This window comes from Caloenas nicobarica, chromosome 10, assembly GCF_036013445.1.
Source record: "Caloenas nicobarica isolate bCalNic1 chromosome 10, bCalNic1.hap1, whole genome shotgun sequence".
Taxonomy (NCBI): domain Eukaryota; kingdom Metazoa; phylum Chordata; class Aves; order Columbiformes; family Columbidae; genus Caloenas; species Caloenas nicobarica.
In genome coordinates this window covers 8,851,784-8,874,454 of record NC_088254.1, presented here as the reverse complement: position 1 = coordinate 8,874,454, position 22,671 = coordinate 8,851,784, and the positions used below count along the sequence as shown (strand labels likewise).

General features: G+C 38.1%; 1 protein-coding gene across 1 annotated transcript; it reads left to right on the top strand.

The window, feature by feature from the left end:
• The first annotated feature begins 5,354 nt into the window (after positions 1-5,354).
• On the top strand, positions 5,355-21,569 carry LIPC (lipase C, hepatic type). Its single transcript, XM_065641908.1, has 8 exons — positions 5,355-5,567; positions 7,497-7,676; positions 10,014-10,131; positions 12,128-12,361; positions 13,734-13,976; positions 17,430-17,550; positions 18,262-18,480; positions 21,464-21,569. Exons 1-8 carry the CDS (start codon positions 5,355-5,357, stop codon positions 21,567-21,569), a joined length of 1,434 nt encoding a protein of 477 aa, XP_065497980.1.
• The last annotated feature ends 1,102 nt before the right edge of the window (positions 21,570-22,671 follow it).

Below are 22,671 nucleotides of genomic sequence, written 5' to 3'. Positions count from 1 at the left end.
AAGAGAGGCAATTCCAAATAAACAGCAGCAGGAGGTACATAAGTAGAAAATTTAAAATGAACTGACACGGGTCTCTTATCTATTACTTTGATATAAGCAACTTCTGAGAGTGGGCTGCTCTCCTTTATGTTTTAGGCCACCAAGCAAACAAACAAATTGTACTAAACAAGGATCCGTATCGAATAATCCGAAAGTATGTCACAGTTCTTGTATATGTCATGAATTCAGTGCTGGGTATTTTTTCAAATTACTTTCCCTTTGGAAAGCATTCTAATTTTAAAAAAGAGAGGGAGAAATATCATCTGGGTCTAAAGTTCTCACTAACATGTTGATAACTTTTTAAAAATCACAGTTCTGCTACTACTGAACAAGACATTACATCCTCTGCTTTCTCCAATTCCCTGCACCCAGAAATTCCTTCTGAATAGAAGCAACCAGAAAATGACAGGGATATGGATCTCCACTGACAGTTCTAACACTGTAGTTGCTAATCACATCTGCAAACAAATTGCCAGGTTCCTCACCCCTTCTGCAAACAGCCCAGGTAAATAAAGAACACAGACCTGGGAGATCTAGGGAGAGCGGAACAGAACAACCTTCCCTTTGTTAAACTGTGGGATGAGTTTTTATGGATGATCTCAGACCACTGTGTCTTCCACACTGCTTCAAAGCATGACAGCAGTGTCTGATGAGTTCAGGAAGGATAACCTGTATTAAGACACCAGAAAAAAAAATCCCAATGTTAATCATGTTTTAATAAAGAATTAGAAATTTCACTTTTGGTGGACATTGGATGGGTCTGATTTTCAAAGAAGATAAAGTATCCTCTGGTCTTTAATGGTAAAGAATCACAGACAGAATCATCCCCAATAACTAAGGAGCTGATCTTTGAACAGGCACTCATGCACACCTTCCACTGACAGTATGATTGCCTCACTAATTAAAACAGGGCACCAGCTCCAACGAATTCTTATATTAGCCTCTTTCTAAACACATCTTTCTTCCAGTTCCAAGAGTCACCAAAGCCACCCACCGGCAGCATTACCTGGATGATATGGAAGCCATGAAACACCCAGGGAAGACAGTATGAATGATGTGGTCTTATAGGCTCTCCTCTTCATGCATTTTTCAACAGAGGGTTAAAAATATGTTAACAGAGGGTTAACAGCCTCTCCTCTGCCTTTACAGCTGTTGGGTACAAACGACGCTCATGGTGAGTTTGTTGTGTGCAATGCATATAAGAGGAGAAACAAGAAATGACAGCTCAGAAAACTCTGATACTTTCAGACAGAGCATCTGATGCTGAAAAAAGTATCACCTACTCATTATTCATTTCAGCTTGAACAAAAAGGGAAGCGTTTTTAAGAAAAAAGTCTATTTCTAAATAGATCTCATTTTTAATCCAACTGGTACAGATATTTCTTGCTTGCTACTTTTTCGTTAATTCTTTTGTGAATGATACCTACTTTTCCTTTGGCAAGGTGAACAAGTTAAGGTTAGGGAAAATACAAAGGAACTGCATGAGTATATGAAAAAATTTAGCACAATGATAATCTACCAAGAAATCAACAGACCTTAGTTTTGACTGGCTTATCTTGCCTGGGACTCTGGAGCAACAAAAGACACAGATTTCCCAAATTGCATCACTTGTTTCTTAAATATGTTGGATACTGGTCCCACTAAAATAACATCATAATAACTAAGCACTCCTTTGGAGACATTGCCATGTATGAAAAGCAGGCAATCTTAAAAATATATCTAGATATAGATATATATATACACTGTGTCTAGGTACTGGGGTTGTATGTGTGCTTATGTGTATGATTTTTAAGTATCCTTAACATACCAGCAGCCCACAGTTCAGCTTCCGTTCAGGTTTACTTAATTAATTTTTCAATTGCCTATGGATTAGGTGAGTGCCATTGAAACATCCTCTTCAAACCCCTTCAGCGAGACCTTATTAAAAAACTCTTCCTGTAGAGCTCCATGACAGGAAAAAGGATGCTGAATATCATTTTTCTTAGCCAGAAAAGCTACTTTCCTTAATTGGGAATGCCAATTTTAATCAAAGTTTTTGTGCTGTACTGTAAGATGAATTTAACAAATATTAAAATTTTGCTCTTAAGTCATACATTTTAACACTATACAGTAAAGGGCTGAATCTCCTCCAGGGTATCAAGAAGTCATGATGACATTTCCTGCTCATTATTACCGTGCTGCTCTGCGTGAGGCTAATTTATGACAGCACATGGATCAGTGTGGCCATGTTGTATTGCTTTACTGAAAGAATTCATAGGAGAGTAGGATCTTCAGAGAAAAAGGAAATTAAGTCAGCAACTGACTCACCTGGGTAAGGGCTAATTTTCCAGATCAAAACTCCCTTTGGAATTTCAGAAAGACCTTGGCACTCAGTTGAAACTAGCACAGGAAAACGTAGCCATTTTATTTTGCTGCTTTTGTAAACCGACTTATGAAACTTTGCGGTTCCCTTCGATCATGTCACAGAGTCACTGGTACGACATTTTTACCAGGAGTCTGTTGTAGAAGCCTTCAGACTTTATTTCTTTCTCCAAGTCATTACATGGATTAATGGATTGAAGCAGTTCTTTGTCTAATAACACAACAGATTCTATTGGAACTTTTGACTTTTGACAGCCATGAAGAAGTTCAAACTGTATTTTTAATTCCCTTTCTCAAACTTACTGGCAAGCCAAAAGCTCACCCATTAAAGCACCACAAGCACTTTCACAGTCAATGTATAAAGAAAACAGCTATTTAGACTTGTTTTCTGTAGTACAAACAATATGGAGAGTGACAAAGTGCCTTTGCATTGTACAAACATTGAGAGCAGGAAAAGAAAACGAAAACAAAGAAAGTATGTGTACAATGGAACAGCCACCAGTTCTTTTTGTTTTTTCTTTTTTGTGCTAAAAATAGAAAACAATGCTTATTTTTGTGTAGAGACTACTCACCAAAACCTGAATAAAACAGAGGTTAAGAATAGCCAGCATCATTAAAACTTTCCAATTTTCATTTTTTTAATCTAGGTTCGCTTTCTCCTAGTATTACTTTAAACCAACTTTTAAGCTTTTAAAATTCCAGCTCTTGTAAATGGCTGAACAACTTCCTAAAATAATGTTTCCTAGATGTGAAGCATAACCTTGCCTGGAGTTACTTGGAATGTACAACAATTAGCAATAAATAGAAGACAGTGCACATTCAGTGTAGTTCAGTTTGGAAGTTCTCTTGACAGAATTGCCATTCACTTAACAAAATTAGATATGCTGTTTGTATCATGCCTCATCATTATCCTAAAATGAAACCTTGAATAAAGTGTGTAACAAGACTGACATGTGGCAAAAATACAGTCTGATCTAATAACAGCATGCTTTCACATTAGATTTCTTTGTACTGTGAATTATAAGATGGTACTACTGCAAATATATAAATATAGGAGTTTCCCATCACAAAATATGCTTGTAGGATAAAGGCTCATCTGTAAATATATCAGAAGAATCTTGTAAATTATCAAAACCTTATCAAGACAAAATCTCACAGAACCTCAGGATACATTTGCACATGTATAATACGAAAATGAACATGCTATGATTTTAGATGTTTTCTGAAAACATCTACCAACATAAGAGTTGTGATGCAGAAGAAAAATGTGCCAACTCAGAAGATAAAATACAATACAATATTTCTAATATTAGTGTTATAATTAAGGAACTTTTATGCAAGAAAAATATAAGAACTAAAATTTAACTAATGCGAGTGCTGTTCCAACACAGAAAATTTCAACTTCCTTCTCAGTGAATAAAATACTTAATTTTCACCTCCAAGAGTATTTCCTAATTTGTTAGGTCTAGTTAAAACAAAAGCCTCCTCCCTGATGATTTTAGTGGTGCTGCTGAGCAGCTGCTGCAGCTTGAATGGGTATCACCTGAACTTCTAACAAGAGCTATGCACACTGTGTTGTAGGTGGTTAATTAGTGCCTTCACTTACAGGCACTAACCTTCTCTCTTCCTACTGAAAACGTCGTCTTTGTTGCATCTTGGAATTATATTTTCCTTTCTCACAGCCAAATCACAGTGGTCACTCACAGTCAGTTTTGTTATTGATTACTACAGTCAGGTCTTTTTACCCTTGTGTCACTTCCGATTTATGAGCCCCATTTAAAGAGAAATTCTTATCAACTGTATGACCTTGCACTTCATGGTATGAGATTCCTACCTGTTTCTGTTGCTGTGTTTTCAAGGTCATCTAGCTCTTAAGAGTTTAACTTTTTGGTCTCCTCAGTATTAGCAAATGCCTCCCAAATTTTGTCAGTCTTGTACCCTTCCTGCCTGCTTTAATGAAAATATTAAAACAAGATTAGCCAAACAGTCCCCAAGGAACTCCATTAGTAAACCCTCTCCACTCTAAAAGTTTCCTTTCCAACACAACGGACTGTAACCTCTCACTTGTCTAGTTCATCACACTCTACCTTTTCTTCTACTAGTACCTATTTTTTCTAGATAACTAACAATTCATTATATGGATTATTTTCAGATAAAGATTCTGAAGTCTTATTAGAAAGAAACACCAGGCTTGCATGTCACAATATGCTTTTTTTTAAGCTTCTGCTTTATTTTATTCCATTTTTCAGCAATTTCCCTATATTCATCTTTTTCCTTCTAAGCTAGTAATACTGTTAAGACCACAGTTCACCCTGCCCCAATTTTCTTAAATACAGATTCCATCTCAGTTACTTATCATACATTTCTGAAAATGCTGTCTTTTATGTATCAATCTATTTTATCCAAAAACAAAACCACCAAAAATATTACAGCTAGAACAAGAACATTTAATGTTGCCTTTTTAGAGAAAAATAATAATTTATTATGTGGTCTAGTAGCTTTAAGCAGTCACCGAAGTCTCTAAGCAGAGTTATAACCCTGAATAAAATGGTTATTTTAGTGTAATGATGCTTGACTAGCAAATGCACATTACTAAAACATGCCCTGCAGAGTTAATAGCCTATGAATGTGCTTGCCTGTGAATACACTAACATTGTAAAGCCACAACATCTGTACTGTGTTTTTAAAATACTTATGCATTCTATAAGTGCCCAGAGCAATAAGATCAATATTTCCTGTGTAATTGTTATCGTTCCAATAGATGGACTCAGAGGCACATCTAGACCATCTTGAACTTTGAAAGAGATCCTTTTTTTGACCCAAAATGTACATCTTGGGCCCCCCTGGAGCAGGCAACAATTATACATAGCAAGAGTTTCAATCTTACTAGTTTACTTCGTCTCATAAACTGTGTTTCACTAGTAACTTCTTCAGGTTTTAGAATCCATCCTGTTATGACTGTTGTGAATTTCATTACAGAGGCACTGGGATCAGAGAGTCAGCACACTAGAGCAAAGAAAGATCAGCAAAACTCAGAAACCAAATTTCGACTCTATACAGATACAACTGAAGAAAGCTGTCAGATTTTTTGGAATCAGTTGGAGACTCTTGACAAATGCGGTTTCAATGCCTCTCTTCCTCTGGTGATGATAGTCCATGGCTGGTCGGTATGAACTCACATTTTTTACTTTTAATTCAAACTAGAGCTGATTTGATATACTTTCCTTCTCATTATGCTAGTGCCAAAAGTAACTTTAGAAGAAATGCTGTGATTGGAAAGACGGTGGCTTTCTCTGGTAGCAATCATGGCTAGAAATAATATGAAGCTGATATTCCCTACTGAGATTCTGAAGAGAGAGTCTACAAGCAATTTTTCATATGGGAGACCCATGCCAAGGATTAGATTCAGCCCTGGTTTAAAGCCAGTAGATTTCAAACAAGCAGCTGAATTAACGTGCTGTGCCTCTGGAGGACTGAATACCAGCTTCATTTCTCTGACATGTTCACTGCCAGATATTTACAGACTTACTGAAAAGAAGTGCATACAATCTCCCCACATCTTTTACAACTTTAAAGAGCACCTCTCTATAAGCCCCTTTAGCTGAAAATGAAGCCTTCAACGTCAATGAATTATCACTGAACTGCTTTCAGTTAAACTGTAAAAAAAGAAAAATCCACCATGAAAACATTTCTCTAAAGCACAGAAGTACCAAGGGTGACTTTTGATGCGCTTCTCAGTTGAAAAAGAAAGAAAAGACAGAATAGAAATAACGTCATTTTAACAGATCCTTGATTCTCGTAGAACCAATCTCATCACAGAAGGTGGCAAAACAGACCTTTCTTGCACATCTACAAATATGCAGAGAAACTTTGAACACCACCCTTGAAGCTTATAGCTCTGTTAACAAACAAGAGCAGAGCTGACTTTGGATGAAATACTGCCCTAGATAACTTCAGCCATGCCTCCCAAATAAGAATTTGTTCAAAACCTATACCCTCCTCAAAGACAACCCATGGACCAGCAGCTGCTGGTATTGAAGTTTATCATTCATATGAAGTTAATTTGCAGAGGTGTTGGGATCTTAGAGGAATATGTATGGAAACCCACAACTGAGATTCCCAAATTCTGTTAAAACACCAGAAAAGATATAGATGTTCTCTCAATAGAGGAACTACATGCAACTAGAGCAACAATTAAGTCTGATAGATTAAATAGTAACACTCTGGTCCATCAAATCATAGAATAGTTTGGGTTGGAAGGGACCTTTAAAGCTCATCTAGTTGAACCCTCCCGCAACGAGCAGGGCAAACTGTGCCAGTGTTTCACCATCCCCAATGTAAAAACTTTCTTCCTCATGTCTAGCCTGAACGTCCCCTCCTTTAGTTTAAAACCATCAAACCCTTGTCCTATCACAACAGGCCTTACTAAAAAGTCTGTGCCCACCTCTCTTATATGTCCCCTTTAAGTACTGGAGGGCTGCTATAAGGTCTCCCTGGAGCCTTCTCCAGGCTGAACAACCCCAGCTCTCTCAGCCTTTCCTCACAGGAGAGGTGTTCCAGCCCTTGGATCACTTTCATGGCCCTAATCAGAAGCAGCTAGTAAGGAAATTGTGATCAGGTCTGTAAAAAAGAAAAAAAAAAAAGTAAAAAAGGCAGATCTCAGAAGGGAATGACTGTAAGAAGGTAAATGCCTGCTGGTCTGCAGCCCTCCAGCTTCCTTCCCTCTCCATCCCTTTTAGCTAAAATTTACAGGGATAGCTGCTCTCGCATGAAATCAGAAATTTTCTGGGCATTTCTGTTTTTATTTTTTAATCAGTAATACCAATTATCTTGGGATGGGTGAAAATATTTAGGAACATCATTTCACTGATAAGAGTTCATATTACAAGACAAATTATACAGTTCTTGTATTAATATTTTTTTTTTGTCTACCAAAACCCAAAGATTCTCAGCACCGAAGCATGCTGAAGCCCCTAAAATCTCAGTATCAGGATTAAGCCCTCCTTGTTTATGTTATATATTTTGTTTGCTTGAGCTTTTCACAATAAATATTTGCCAGAGACTCTGGATTTTCTTGTTGTGTTTTAACAAAACAGGTGGATGGGATCTTAGAAAGTTGGATTTGGAAAATGGCAGCAGCTCTGAAATCGCAGCAAAAACAAATGAATGTGATCATTGCAGACTGGCTCACATCTGCCCACCAGCACTACCCCATTGCTGTACAGAACACACGCTACATAGGACAGGAGATCGCAGACTTCCTGGAATGGCTGGAGGTAAGAGCCCCCAGATCAACACAGGTTTCTCTGGAATAGACCGATTTACTTGTTCTTAGGATTCTACCACCTTTCTGAAATACTATACTGCTTAATACTGTTCATTTCAATCACTTATGTTTAATACATTGCAAATTTTTCTTTCATGAACTTTCGTGTGACTTCATAAAACTTTCATCACGCAAGAGAAAACAAAATGAGTGGTCTTGTTTATTACACTATTTTTATATATCTTCAGAGGCAAGATAATCTCATGCGACTTTAGCTTTTCAATTAGCATGTATGCAAACATCTGACAGAGTCACACACTTAGAAAGCAGGCACACATTATCATTTGCAAGTGGTTAGTTCAGTAAAATGGGCTTATGTTACCTGTGCTTAATTTCTGACTATAATGCAGAATTCAAGCATGACATTTTCCTGATTTTCCCCAAATATTATTCTAAAACAATGGCTTAGAGGTCCAGAATGTAAAAGGAGACCTTTTAAGAGCACAGACATGCCTCACAAAGCAGATGACATGGAGGTAGTAATGAGTACAGAGCCACACTAAGGCAGTGACTACTCATCAAACCTCCTGCTACATAGGAAGCAGTGGCCATGGCTGGATTGAAAAGGCTGCAGACGAGTCTGCAAGGGATCACTAGTCTCCAGAACTATTTAAAGAAAAGGCAGAAAGCAAACACTAGAATAAAAATCATTCATATGAACCAGGCACCTTATGCAACTCTTACTTCCTCTATCTCATCACAATGAATTTTTTAATACATTAATTTAAATACAGTGAGGCCTAAGGTGGAAGGGAAACATATTGCAAAGCTGAAAGATTTGTAGCAAATACCACTGAAGTGCTAAAGCTGCTTTCAACAGGAATGGAGGGGTAGAAGAAGTTGTTAGATACCATGCCCAGTTAGGGACAGCAGGCACAAAAGAGACGGCAGAAGAGCCAGAGTCACTATTTTTCATTGTGACATTACAAGAAACGTTAGCTCTTGGTCAAATGCAGTTTAAGCTGCTGGAGCCTAAAGTTGTATTTTTGAAGCTGTTTAATTATTGAATTAATCAAACTGTGGACTTTGTTCAGTTCCCAGGAGGACACACCACATTGTCAACAATAAAGACAGTCCAGGATTTCTCCAATGTCAGCAAACAAATTGAGGCTTGAATAAATGAGTCCTTGCTCCAGCATTGTAGGCAGCTTTTCTTGTACCATAATACATTCCAGGATTTAAATATACCACAAAATTTCACAACATTCAATTGGGCGTGTTTAAGCACTAAACCTTCCTTCTCTTGGGAAGCACTTCTCCTGAGCTGAACAGTTAGAAACCCCTTCATTCTGACTCCCATAACTAACTATCCACTATGCTTCTGTCTGCTTACAGGCAAGCAAGTATTTGAAATATCCTCAATGCATGCAACAAAAACTGCAGTGCTGTGCAACGTTTTAATAAAGAATAAAAATAAAGTAAATCTAGTGCTCTTAGTCCAAGAGTTAATAGGGCATCACCAGTAACAATATCAATAACATCCATCTCAATAACACCTCTCAAGAAAATTGGTCAGATCTTGTGATTTCTAAGAGCTGCCTCTCTCAAAAGAAGGTTGCCAAGTTTCACCTCATCTTCACAAGGGGCAGGTATCAAGACTGCAAAGCCACTTCACTGGGACAGGCAACATCCACAATGAAATTAAACCAGATGTTTGCCTTTCCTGCAAGAAAAATATGCCACATTTTTCTTTACATGTCAGAAAATCTTTGAGCCTTGCAGCTTGGGTGAAATGCTTAAGATCTATTATAGATAGCATTGATTAGATAGAAAGAAGGGCCTGAGGCCAATTCTGCTTCAATAGGTTTGTTTCAGATCAGATACCCAGTTTTGTAAAAATTGGTCCAAGAAATGTCACTGCCATACCACTTAGCATGTCTGATCAATGTTTTGATACTTCGGCTTCTAATTTAGCTCGTAATAGTATCTCAAGCAAAAAAAAATCAAGGCACTTTCTACAAAAAGGAAAGTCAAATACTGCAGACAAAACACAATGCACATTTGCATCACTTGCAACAAAAGTCCCGCTATCTGTGTTGATGTTTTTCCTGAGCCCAGCATGTGAGTAGCAGTGTCCAAGTGTGTGGCATTTTCCTGCTGCATGAAAAGGAGGCAAGAAATTACAGTCACTGAAGAATTTTAGTGCATGATCCATGTACCTTATTTGACCTGCATCATTACCATACAAATTTGTTGTGTTGTTATTCATAGAATTCCTAGCTTATAGTAAGTATTTCACCACTTTCCCCATTTTCCGCATCTAAATCGAGCTGCCTCTATCTTTCAGGAATCCATTCAATTTTCCAGAAGCAATGCTCATTTAATTGGGTACAGCCTCGGAGCTCATGTTTCAGGATTTGCTGGAAGTTATATCAGTGGTACGAACAAGATTGGAAGAATTACAGGTGAAAGACTTACAACCTTAAGAAATGTAACAGTCAACTGTTTTATGTTCCATAGATACTTGACATATCCATGTCAGATCAATATTCAGCTGTTGAATAGCAATATTTGCCACAGTTTATAAGTTTCAGAAAATTTCATGAAAACACTTTAAAAAAAATGAAATATCATAGTATTTCTAGCTCTGATCTTTCCTACCTCAGCCCAAATTATGACATAAAGAATATACAAATGTGAGGACTACAAATCATAAACCAAAGATTCAAGTTGCAAGTCGCTTTAATTTATCTTGCATCCATTCTCAGTAACACATTAAGTAAATGTTAGCCACTAACCTTGGATCTTGGTCACTATCTTGACCCAAAGCCATTCAAATACACTGTTCATTGTTAGCAACTTATTTTAAGAAGAACATTACATGAAGGAAATTGTCTAACTCTGCTTGAGCTTTCAATTGTGTGTGGTACATGGCTCACTCATACAGTGAATTAAAGTCAGTTCTCGTGGCAAAAACTGTAGTCCTGGATTACATTTTACAAGAAGCATATAATCAGAGTGTCCCTAATAGATGCTTAAAGTAAACAAAGTTAACCATAACACTTGACGGTTTTCACTAGCAGCATTTTGAACTTTTTGTAATGTTTTGTATCTGTACTAATTATGAGTGTCATGAAAATTCATTTATACGGCTATTGATACACTGTATACAGTACCATATCCAATGCAGTGACAGCTCAAAAAAAAACCCCACCAACCCCACAAAAAACCAAACCAACCACCACCAAACCCAAACCAGAAGTGCATTTTACACAAGACCCATATCAGCTACGTTTAAGTTATCAGAGAAAACACTTTAATCTGATTTAGGAGTGAGGCAAATATGCATGGCTATAGTTTGAAGTCCCAATTCTGATCTTGGATGCATTGCCACATACCATAGCCCCTTATATTATCAGCTCTAGCGACAGTGCCTGCTTGCCAAGAAGCTGATTTTACACAACGTGTTGTGGCATTATACCTGAGTTGTACACTGAATGACTTTAGTTCATCAATGCTGCTTGTTCAAACTGTATTAGTACAAACATCGATAATGGATAAGTAAAAAACATTAAAATGCATTATTTATTGTAACAGCTATATGCATTCTTCAGCAAAAATTATTCAGACTTGTAACAATAAGCTCTAAAAATTCATAGTGATAAAACTATTAAAAAAAAAATCAAAGGAATGTATGCTTTCAGGGTGACATCCCTACTTCTAGCCTCTGTTATTAGTCTTGTCCAGTTACATCTATGCAACTGCATTAGTCCTTAGTATCAACTGAAGAATCTCAAACTTAGAAACTTGTCCTCAAAACTGAAAGCAAATTTGAACTATGCAGGCAGTCCTTTTCCATAAGTCAGTTCCCAACCAAAAAGAGCACCATAGAAAAATATGTAGCAAACTAAAAATCAGCAAGACTTCCTAGGTGGAATATTATTTTTCTGAATACCATAATAAGTTGCCTTGAAGAATTTTAAAGTTGAAAAATTATTATAAACAACATCTAGCAGTCATATAGATCTTTCAAACAACACGTGAAACTTTATAAAGTTTCAGGTCCCAAATGTGGGCTAAAAGTCAGCCCTGTTGTGAGACTGGTGTCTTCAAAAGGGCCTCTGAAATGCATGACCTTTAGAGTACGAAAGAACGAAATTAAGTAAACATCCCTCAAGTGACAAAGCAGTAGCGAGCATGGTTTGTCTATAACAAACACATCTATCTCTGGGCCTGTGTCCTTGTGCATGTTACTGTTTATTACAGTGCCTGTGTTTACCTTTGGCGTAACCAGGTACCCTCTGCAGGACAAATGTTCCTAGCGTTATTTCTATCACTAAAAGACCTTGTAAAGTACCAGTGCTGCCTGTCTTAAAATATTTATCACAGACTTTTCTCATAACAGTAAAATAAGAGCCCATCTGCACTATATCACAATCGGATTATTTGCATTTATTGCAGGCCTTGACCCTGCTGGTCCCTTGTTTGAAGGAATGTCACCAACAGACCGGTTATCTCCAGATGATGCAAACTTTGTAGACGCAATTCATACATTCACTAAACAGCACATGGGTCTCAGTGTTGGCATCAAACAGCCTGTGGCTCATTTCGACTTTTATCCCAATGGAGGCACCTTTCAGCCTGGCTGTCACATCATGCACGTGTATAACCACATCGCACAATACGGAATCACTGGTAAGAACCAATGGCACAAAACGGGAAGCAGCATTGCAGCTGCACTGACAGTATCTCTGGGAAACTTTACACATCTCTATGGTCTTAAACCGTACCTAACAGGAGTATTATCTCCCATTATATGCAGTGAAATTCCTTTTCTAGAAATTGGTTCTCTGATTTTTACATGTGTTGAGTTCAAACTGTTCTTACTGACTCCAGTAAGGAATTCGGCTGCCTAGCACTTCTGAAAACAAAGCCAGGAGCATCCTGCTGTCAAGCACTTCTGAATAATTTCAAAGGTATTTGTTTTAGCAGCAGAGGAAATGAGAAAATTTATTCTAATTAAGCCAGATTTATCTAGTGTGCAATTAATTATTTCAAATAAAATAAAACACAGGGCTGCACTACTCACCTCCTTAGTTCACTTCTTCCTAACTCCCTCTCCTTCAGCGGCGTAGATGATGCACTCTCTAGGACCTGACTGCCAGTCTTCCAGGCTAGGTTTTGTATATAGAAGCTTATTTCCAACGTACCTAGACATCAACACATAGAGAAACTAATGCAACACACTGAAAAAAAGTAAGGTACTGATACACAGTGACAACCAGAACTGATCACTGAAAAACCCCAAGAGTTCTATTCACCCAGCACACTGCACTGCAAAAATATTTCTCAACTGTCATCGCACTACCTAAAAGTAGGTCTTTCTTATTAACAGATAATTCACGACAAATGTGAAACCAAGCATCAGCTAGAAAGCTTATCAGTGAACGTGTATTAAAACAGTCTATCTTGATATATATCAATTACACAGAAGAAAATAACTTTGATGACACTTAAGAAAAAGATACTTGTAAAAGCAGATCTATGTATTTAATAATTTTTAATGTATTTAGGGCATATTTTGCTCCTTTTTCCTCAGCAGTAGCTGCAAGCAAAATTCAACATTAGGGACAAAATATGACATTACCATGTAAGCATCCAAAAGACAACAGCGTTCAACCACTCAGAACGACAACGATGTCTTTGATGTGGCATGATCTGAAAGACTGCATATAGTCTCATATCGTATTTCATATTGACCAGAAAAGCCAGGACAATGAAATCAAGGTTCATACTTACAGTCTTATGCAGTCAGGGTAGAGGACATTAAGTACTAAATTATTCAACTTTATTACCATGTGGGTTCAGCCAAACTATTTTCGGATGCTCCTAAAAGTAAAGCTGCCACAATATATGATTTCTGAGGCAAAGTCATGATGTTTCAGTAGTAAAAGGGTTGGGAGGAAAACAATAACATTTGTTTATAGTTGGTTCCTGTAACCCTCTGCAGCTGAAATGGTAAAGAGGAAAAAGGGCATCCAAAATTGTGTTGTTTGCATTTTTTCAGGCATCACTCAAACTGTGAAATGTGCCCACGAGAGGTCAGTTCATTTGTTCATCGACTCTCTGCTTCACAATGATAAGCAAAGCACAGCATACTGGTGCAACGACATCAACACTTTTGAAAAAGGAATGTGCCTCAGCTGTAGAAAGAACCGCTGCAACACACTGGGCTACAACATCAGAGAGGAAAGGCTACCAAAAAGCAGACGACTCTTTTTGAAAACGAGAGCACGTATGCCTTTCAAAGGTTTGTGGAAATACTTGTTACAGTCTCCAGATTGACCACAAAATGTGAGAATGAGCCTAAGCTTTGTGATCCTGTTTACTCATTTACTAAACCTCATAAAACCTACTGGAATAATCAATTTGCCAAGACAACTGAGAATCCCGGTAGGCCGTCTTGATGCCTTTTCATCAAGATCCTGACTGCTAATATTTCTGTGGGGAAGCGCGCGCTGCACGCTCGCCACGGGCTGCGGCCCCGAGGCCTCAGAGCTGCTCAGAGACCCCTCCCGCAACCGGCCTGTGCGAGTCTGTTAGAACACATGCGGGCACACAGCCAAGCCAAGAAAGCAGCGTAATTGCTCTGGGAGGCCTGTAAAACCTCCTGTTCCAAGTTTGCCCAACTGTTACCTGCAATTAAGTCTACAAGATGACATATAAATTATTACTTCTCAAAGAATGGATAGACAACAGAATAGCATGGACTTCTACAGGGCAGAGCAGTAGCACTAAAAGTGACTGGTATTCTAGCTTTATCTTCATTAAATTACTTTATAGAGAGCACAAAGTAACAATTTGATAAGCTCAGAGAGGCAACTGATGTGGTTTCTTGCACGTTTTGCCAGAGAGAGGGGAAGCAATCTGACAGGGCAACCCAGCCTGTCTGCCTGTCTCCATTACAAAACGGCCTGGGCCAGGCTGTAGGCTGTCAAGAGCACCCATGAGGAGACTGCTGCTCTTGAGCAGACATTTACCTGCCAGTGGAAAGGTTTACGTACATTTTAAAGCGAGAACAAGCAGGATCGCCTGGGACAAACGGCAGGAACACGCTTCTTCCGAAGGGTTTTTGGCCCCCTCAGCGCCTGTGCTGCTGCCCCCTCAGTGCATGGTGCCTGCTGTGCCACAGCCACCCCTCTCCTCAGCACTGAGGCAGTGCCAGGCCCTGCCTGCCCCGCGCTCCCCCACAACAGCCCCACGCCATGGGGGTCCCCCACCACCTCACCCTGCCACCAGGGTGGCCCGTTCAGCCCAGCACAGCCAGAAAGGGGGTGCCTCCCTCCTCTTGGAGGGGGTCAGCCCGCTTGTCCCCCACCCAAGACATTGGGGTTGGGGAAGCACTTTGAACGTCAGCAGTGTTCTCCTGGCATAGACACTCAAGGGCTTTCCAGTGCTGAGGTGAAATTTTTAAAAAACACTGCTTGCATTGCAAATCTTGTTTTCCTACAGTGCCCAGTACTCAACTGCAATATCATAGGTTTAAAAAAAATACAAAAAATCAGGTACTTTAAAAATAATTTTGGAAGTCTTCCAGGAGCACAGCTGTGAAGCACACAGTGATGACTCCAGAGGAGGCTGCTCAGCCCTGACTGATACTCAGAGGAGCTGAATCCCCTGGATCTCTTATTACACTTTTTAAAATGCCCCAGGAAGCTACTTGAAGTAGATTTAAAAATTCAAGAGGCCATGTCTAGTTCCTGATGCAATTTCGCTGCAATACAGTCAGGTCACTGTCCAAACCAGGAAAGCAAATTGCTCTGAGGATGCTCTGCCCACGACCAGCACACCTGGGCACAGAAATGCGATCCCAGTGTTGCGTTCCTCTCTGGACATGGAGGTAGTTCCAGCTTGTGGTCAAATATCTGTGTGGTTTTGATTTCAATTTGAAACATGTTGCATTTTTATGCTTGGATCTGGTCATTGGCGCATAGGCAGATATCAGTGCCCCAGACAATGGTTTCCTTTCACAAAAGTTCCCAAACAAGGCGGCAACTGTGGAAGGGCGCGTACAAAGTCATCTTTGTAACACTCTTAAAAAAATGTTTGAAGATCACGTGAGAAGCCCAAAAAGAAGAAATTTGAGAAACTCAGCATTACACTTCACAATCCACTGTGTCTTCATGAAATCTGACGCTTCATTTTTCAAGCTAATGGCATTATATTCTGGAGTATACATCAATCCAGTTCAAACAAAATGTAGTTGTTACAAAGTAAACATTTCTAATAAAGCTGTACCAGGACCCTGAGTTAGAGTTTTTATATGAATTTGCTCATCTTTTTCCTTAAAGTGAGCATCATAACCACATCAGAACATACACTAGAACAATCAATTTTTACATGGAGAAAAAACTCAGAGAAAACAAGTTAGTAATAAAAGTGATCTGTAAACAAGCCTCTCTGCCTACTTTGTCCTCATCAGGTTTGCGGCAAAGAATCAGTCATTTTGTTTTCTACTGAGTGACACCATTTCAAAAGAAAGTACACTGTTCACTAACATACAACAACTACAAAACAACAAAAAGATACAGCTTTTCTAGCAAATACCTTCCATTGTGAACACTCAGAACTGTACCACCACCACCACAACCAAAATCTATCTGTGCACATACATCGAAAGATGACTCCCTTTGCAGTACGGTGGAGCCATTCCCAGCTGTAGGGAAGCCTGAAGTGGGTAAGGAGAGGAAATGAGAAAAGAGCATCTTTCTACTCAAAAACTAGTGTGCAATAATGTTTACCAGAACAGTTTCCCATGTGTAACTTGACCACATTGCAAAGATGAAAGCAAACCCCCTAATTCTTCCAAATACTCTGTGGTCTTTGTTAATAGAAATTACTTTGGGTTTTCTTAATTAACACCTAAATCTAGCAGTTTTGTCAAGATGGTGGCTGGTGGAATCACCAGACAGAAGAGTTTGGGACATTCAAATCTAGCTGACAGTATCTGTGCACATGGCCTCTAACTATTCGTTGTTTCTGGGTTTTTTTGCATAACTTCTAAAGGTCAAACCGATCATAATCAGTACACTGATGATTTCTCACGCATTCTTCATTCTGACAATATTCAGTTCAAAGAAGTTCCTAAACACTGTTCTAGAAACCCACCAAACCTCGAGGTATTAATGACATCTTTCTTATAGTAATGTGTGTGAACAAAGTCCCATTGTTAATGGATGCATGTTAAGCACAATGTATCATTATGCGGTCAAGTAAAGTTTGTGAGTCATCTCTTTTGCAAAGCAATTTTCCAGCTGCTCAGAGAAAAAGCCTGAGTACATTGTATAAGGTCTTCAATCTGTATCACACATCTCTAGCCATGTCCAGTCATAAGGATTTGTCTGGTGATTAGATAGAGGGCTTGCCAGAAATTCTAACAACTAAACTTCAGAAAAGCTGAAATATTCCCCATGGAAGAATGTTTTATCCTACAAAGGGAACTCAGTCCAGGTTAACTTTTTTCTCCGTCTTTTTAAATAGAGCAACAGGGCTCCATACCCTAAAGGATTACACAGCACAGCAACAACCAGAAAAAAACAACACAAAACAAACCAACCATGATGTCTTAATTGCAACAAATTTGTTTAAAAAATAAAATAGAATATCAATCATGTTCCTGCTCTGAGAGGCAAAATTTTTTTGCCTGAGAAATCTATTGCTTCTTTGACCATTTTGTCACTTTGCAAATTCTTCCTTTCTACAGTCTACCACTATCAGTTCAAGATCCACTTCATCAATGAAATCCAAGGCAAGCAGATAGACCCAACTTTTACCATCTCTCTGACAGGGAGTAAGGAGGATGCTAAAAACCTGCCCATCACACTGTGAGTATTGATATTACATGTCAAGTGAGAAACAAGGTGCCAGTTTATAATACCATATCGTACACATAGTTGTGCTATGAGTAAAATGGTTTAGCACAGCTAAAGATGAACTGGAACTAGTCCTCTCTTCACCCATACTCCCTAAAAGTCACAAGCTTTTACAACGTTCATACAGTTTTTGCATGAAAAATCTCTATAAAACAAACTTTGTAATCTTGGAAGTTTCCCTGAACATTAAGTATCCTGTCCACTTATATTCAGCTCATTCCATGGTTAATCCAGGGAAGGTCTAATCAATTATAACACAAATAAATGAGCAGCTGTAATTAAGGTGAAGATGATGGACATTTCATGATGGACACTACCTGCATTAACAAAAGCAAAGGCAACAGCGTGGGTCAGTCTTTGCTCTAGCAGACAAAAGACGTCATGTAGATACTATTATGGGACACTTCTTTTGCTGTCAGAAACCACTACAGCTTCACCAGCTGTTGAAGCTTCTCCCGCTTCTGCTTGTTTTCTAGCATGTTGTCATATTTCACCACTTTATGCACCTGAAGGGAGAGTATAGCTGAGACAGTAATGTTCTCCCCTGAAGAAGGACAAAGAAACATACTTCTTTCTTTGGTTTTAAAGAAATGAGAAACTCATTGTTTTTCACTTTAATCCATAATAATTAAGGCAACATTATGCTGGTTTTGTTTTCTGCAGAGTTGAAGGTATTAATGGGAATAAAACCTACTCTTTTCTCATCACCCTGGACACTGATATTGGTGACCTAATAATGATCAAGTTAAAATGGGAAGCAACTGCAGTTTGGGAAAATATCTGGGACACGGTTCAAACCATAATACCATGGACAAAAGGCACCCGTCGACCAGGACTAATAGTGAAGACAATAAGAGTGAAGGCAGGGGAAACACAGCAAAAGTAAGTGTAATGAAAACACTTTTTCTGTAATAACCCCACAGATGTTTGGCACACAGGTTATCCTAGTTCAAATACAAGCATCTGTGTCCCAGCACTCACACCAATGGGGAATTTATCCATGTAGAACTTCTGGCTTTCCCCCTTCCCCTCAGATCAGACTGCATGATTTTTAAGTGACAAAGAATTCCTTTGTTCTCAGGTCAGAAATGACTAGTGGGAAATGTTCTGACTCACCAGTGCTGCTAATCTGAGTTTAAGGCACAATAACCTTGGGTGACAGTTTTGTTGATACTTAGAATAGAGGATAGAGAAGGAGTTAGCACACAGATCCAAGGAAGAATTTTAACAAGTTCTGCTGGGCAATTTTTCTACACAACTGATGACAATAACTGATGACAATTTCTTACTCATTTTTAGAATGAGGTTCTCTCACTCCATAGGGACTGTATGAAATTTCAAAGAAACAAGACAGTATGTAAGATAAATATGAACTCCAACATTAAGGCCATGAAAAATTCAAATTCCTACTTATAAAAAAATATGCCAAATCTTAATTATTTGACTTTCAATACCTACTTCACAGAGAAACTCAGCATCGCCATTCTTGAAAGTCCTCATTAGACAGATCACATGCAGAACCTACAGTCATCTGACTATTCATTGAAGTTAAGGGTTTTATCATAAAATTCCCATATTTTTGTCTCATTCACTTAAGAGCCAGTCCAGTGTCCGATAGCTGATAATGGATTACTACACCATGCAGGCTGTATAAGAGGTTCCTGGAGTGATAAAGTGTGCAAGCAAAGTTTCAATTACAGACATTTTGAAATTTCTGTATTGGGCAAAGAGATGTGAGCAGTCCTGGAAAACGACTACCTATACTTCTACATACCGCACTTTCACTGGTATTTGACAGTAATTTTTGCACACTGCTTGTGGTTTTTTTCTGAAGTATGAATTCAGTGAAGTGAATTTTGTCAGCTGAACTCTGAAGTAGCATCAGAGAGTAGTTTTCTGGAGGAAAAAAAATTCTGAGTGCAAACTGAACCTGTTTTGTTCTTGTTGTTGTTTGTGGGGGTTTTTTTGTTTGTCTTGTTTTGGGGCGGGGTGGGTGGGTGTTCTTTTTTTCTTTTTCCTCTACTGATTGCTTTGAAACCAGATCACCAAGTCTGAGTGGCCTTATTCTCTACATACAGCAATGCTAATAAAACTTTTGAAAGTGCTTATTCACACAGAGAAATTTCAGCCAAAGAACAGAATAACAAAACTTGTAATGATTTCCACTGCTTTAATCCTTTGAGAAATTTTAGCTGAGCAGTTTAATTAAGGTTAATGAGAAAAACATGTCTTACTTTGTAACTGTGGTTCAGTCTTAGAAGGTGATTTTTCCTTGCTATAGTCTCTTTCTTGCCAGCCTCAGTTATAACTACTACAGACTTTCTGTGGAAAGATACTTATTGGCAGAGCTGCATCTCCTTGATACTGACACAAAAGACAAATTAGACAATTTAAGGGGACATTTTCATAATACAATCTGTGTGTGCTGGGGCATAGAGGAGTGTTCACACCTTTTTGGGTTTTGTTGCCCTGAAAATATATTCCGTCGGTATTTTCCTCTCCTAACCCTGCACTTGGCACATGCCCCTGCCATTAAAAAAAATTCTGTAACTTCTCTTGCTGTTTTAAAATCAATGATCCCAAATCAGTACTGACCTGGCTGCCGAAGGAAATTAAAGCATAGTTTACACTGCAAGTTAGTGCGCTTTGTTTAAATACAGATTTTTGTAACTGGAGAAGAAAGTATGAAGGCTGTGAAAGGATTATGTCGGGTATAGTCATTTTTCTAATCAGAAAGCTCCTGTCAAATACAGGTGTGTCAATAACCTGACACAAGCCAATTACTACTGATGTACTAAAGAAATCCTAGGAAATGGGTAACAGAGGTGGGTAGTTGTTATACTAACAAAAAATGATGCTGGTATCTTCAGGTACCTAAATGCTCCTTAGAAGTTTTTTGGCTGCAAGCAGAAGTGGGAGTTTGTGTCAAGATTTTAATGGATACCAATTACACGCTGCGTTTTTCTTGGTGCATGGGAATGGAAATGACATGTTACTGTTGAAATACTGTATTAATGCTTGAGAGGGAAATTAAAGACTACGAGGTGATTCTAAAAGGAGGATACTAAAGGAAAAGTATTTTCTTCAAAGAAAAAAGTGTGTGTAGATTTTGGCCTTCTTGGAAAGACCAAATATGGATGTTGGCAACTTTGGAAATTCAGTATTAAAAAAAGGTAGTAAACAAAAGATGAGTTTTGAGTTCTCTTGAGCTTTCTTGAGCATTTGAAAAAACTGTTGACAGTACTTTATCTCCATGTACCTTTTCCTCACAATGTTTGTGGTATTTATACACATGATAAATTTTCCTTTGTTAGATTATCTAATAACAAACATTTAGACACAACATAATAGCATAAATTTAATAAGCAGTTAACAAGCAGACTACTGAGCAATAAAATACCAGATTCCAACATATGAGTTCCAAATATGGAAAACATTTCTGTAGCATCTGTAGTTGCTGATGTTGTTAGCATCCTACATAACTGATTTTCAGCAACCTCACAACTAACTACTAGTAGTCCAGCTGAGTACTAGCAGGCCAACTAGTGCAATCCTCAGAGTAAGAGTTGAAACAACGACAACAGCCACTGAGAACACAAAGACCAACTCCCTGTTGAGGGAAGGCTCTGTGGGATACCAGCAAGAGATGCAGGCGTAAAGCACTAGTGCCCAGGAGCTGCACACTCCTGTTATTCTGTACCTGTTAATATCTGATCTCTTGCCTCACGAGCCTGTAAAAACAATCAGAAACCTCACCATAAAAAGACAAAAAAAGTCAAATCCAGTGTATCTAGAGAACACACTTTTATAGAGATAGTAGCCCTAAAAAGTAACATTATGCTTACATGCTGTGTTTTCTTTCTAGAATGACATTTTGTTCTCAAAGCATCGACAACCTTCACCTTCATCCAGCCCAAGAGAAAACATTTGTGAGGTGTGACGATCGCTTTCGGAGGCAAAACAGAAAGTGAGCAAGAACACAAAAAGCAACTGCTCACCGAAACATCTACCAAATAATATACATCTAGTAAAATGTTTTAAAAATACACAGCTACACTAAATTTAAATATCCTGATTGTTTCGTAGGTGGTGAAGAAAATATAATAAAAGAATTTAGATTTTGTGATGCAATGGTAAGCTGAAATACGTGCTTTGTTCGTCTATGAATCTACCCTCAAAGTGATCAATGAGCAGTTTCATCAACAGCAACTGTCAGTTTTAAATTGCTACTCACTAAAAATAAAAAAGATTAGTATTTGAAAGAATTATGGCCATAAGGCTTTCAAAAATATAATTTTGCTGGATTTAAGGGAAAAAGAGAGCCTCGTTTCCCATTAAATACTTTGAAACATTAGTAGCGACTACTACCAGTTAAACCTTTCCTAATTATTTCCTAATGAAGTGGGAGTTAAATAACCAATAGAAGAAAAGATTCCCCAAATAGATAACATTGTTAACAAAGAGTTTGAAGTTTTTACTCTAACATTCAAAAACCAAAAACCATCTCAACATACAGAATGCTTGAACTATCTGTCATAACCATATGACAAGCCAAATAACTATGTCACCTAAAAATGCCCTACTAAACTTTGTGCTATTGGAAAATGCTTTGCTGATTAACTACTTTAAAGTACTGATTTAAATTACTAGCAATTTAATTATTTTAATAATGCTTAGTATACTACACGCAATTCTAGCACAACTAAGTTCAGTTAGCTTTTCCATTAAAATCGTATTTACCTGCTCATTTAAGGCCTGAGATTTTTAAATCACTGTATAGCAGATCTTAGCATGATTTGAAACCGCACGAATAAATGGAAATAGTAACACTCAAACATCTTCAGTGCATATAAACAAACATTATCAATTCAAACATATACAGTTCCCTTGTTTCCTATGTCAGAGTATAAACTACGTAAAGAAACATTATCTCAGATTATTTTTATTTTTCCATTACTGCATACTGAAATAGAAATCAATATGTATGTCAGAGTATTTCATTTGTCGATTTGTAATGCTAAGCACAAGATTCATTAAAAATTATGTTTCTACAACTCTATTCTGAATGTCATT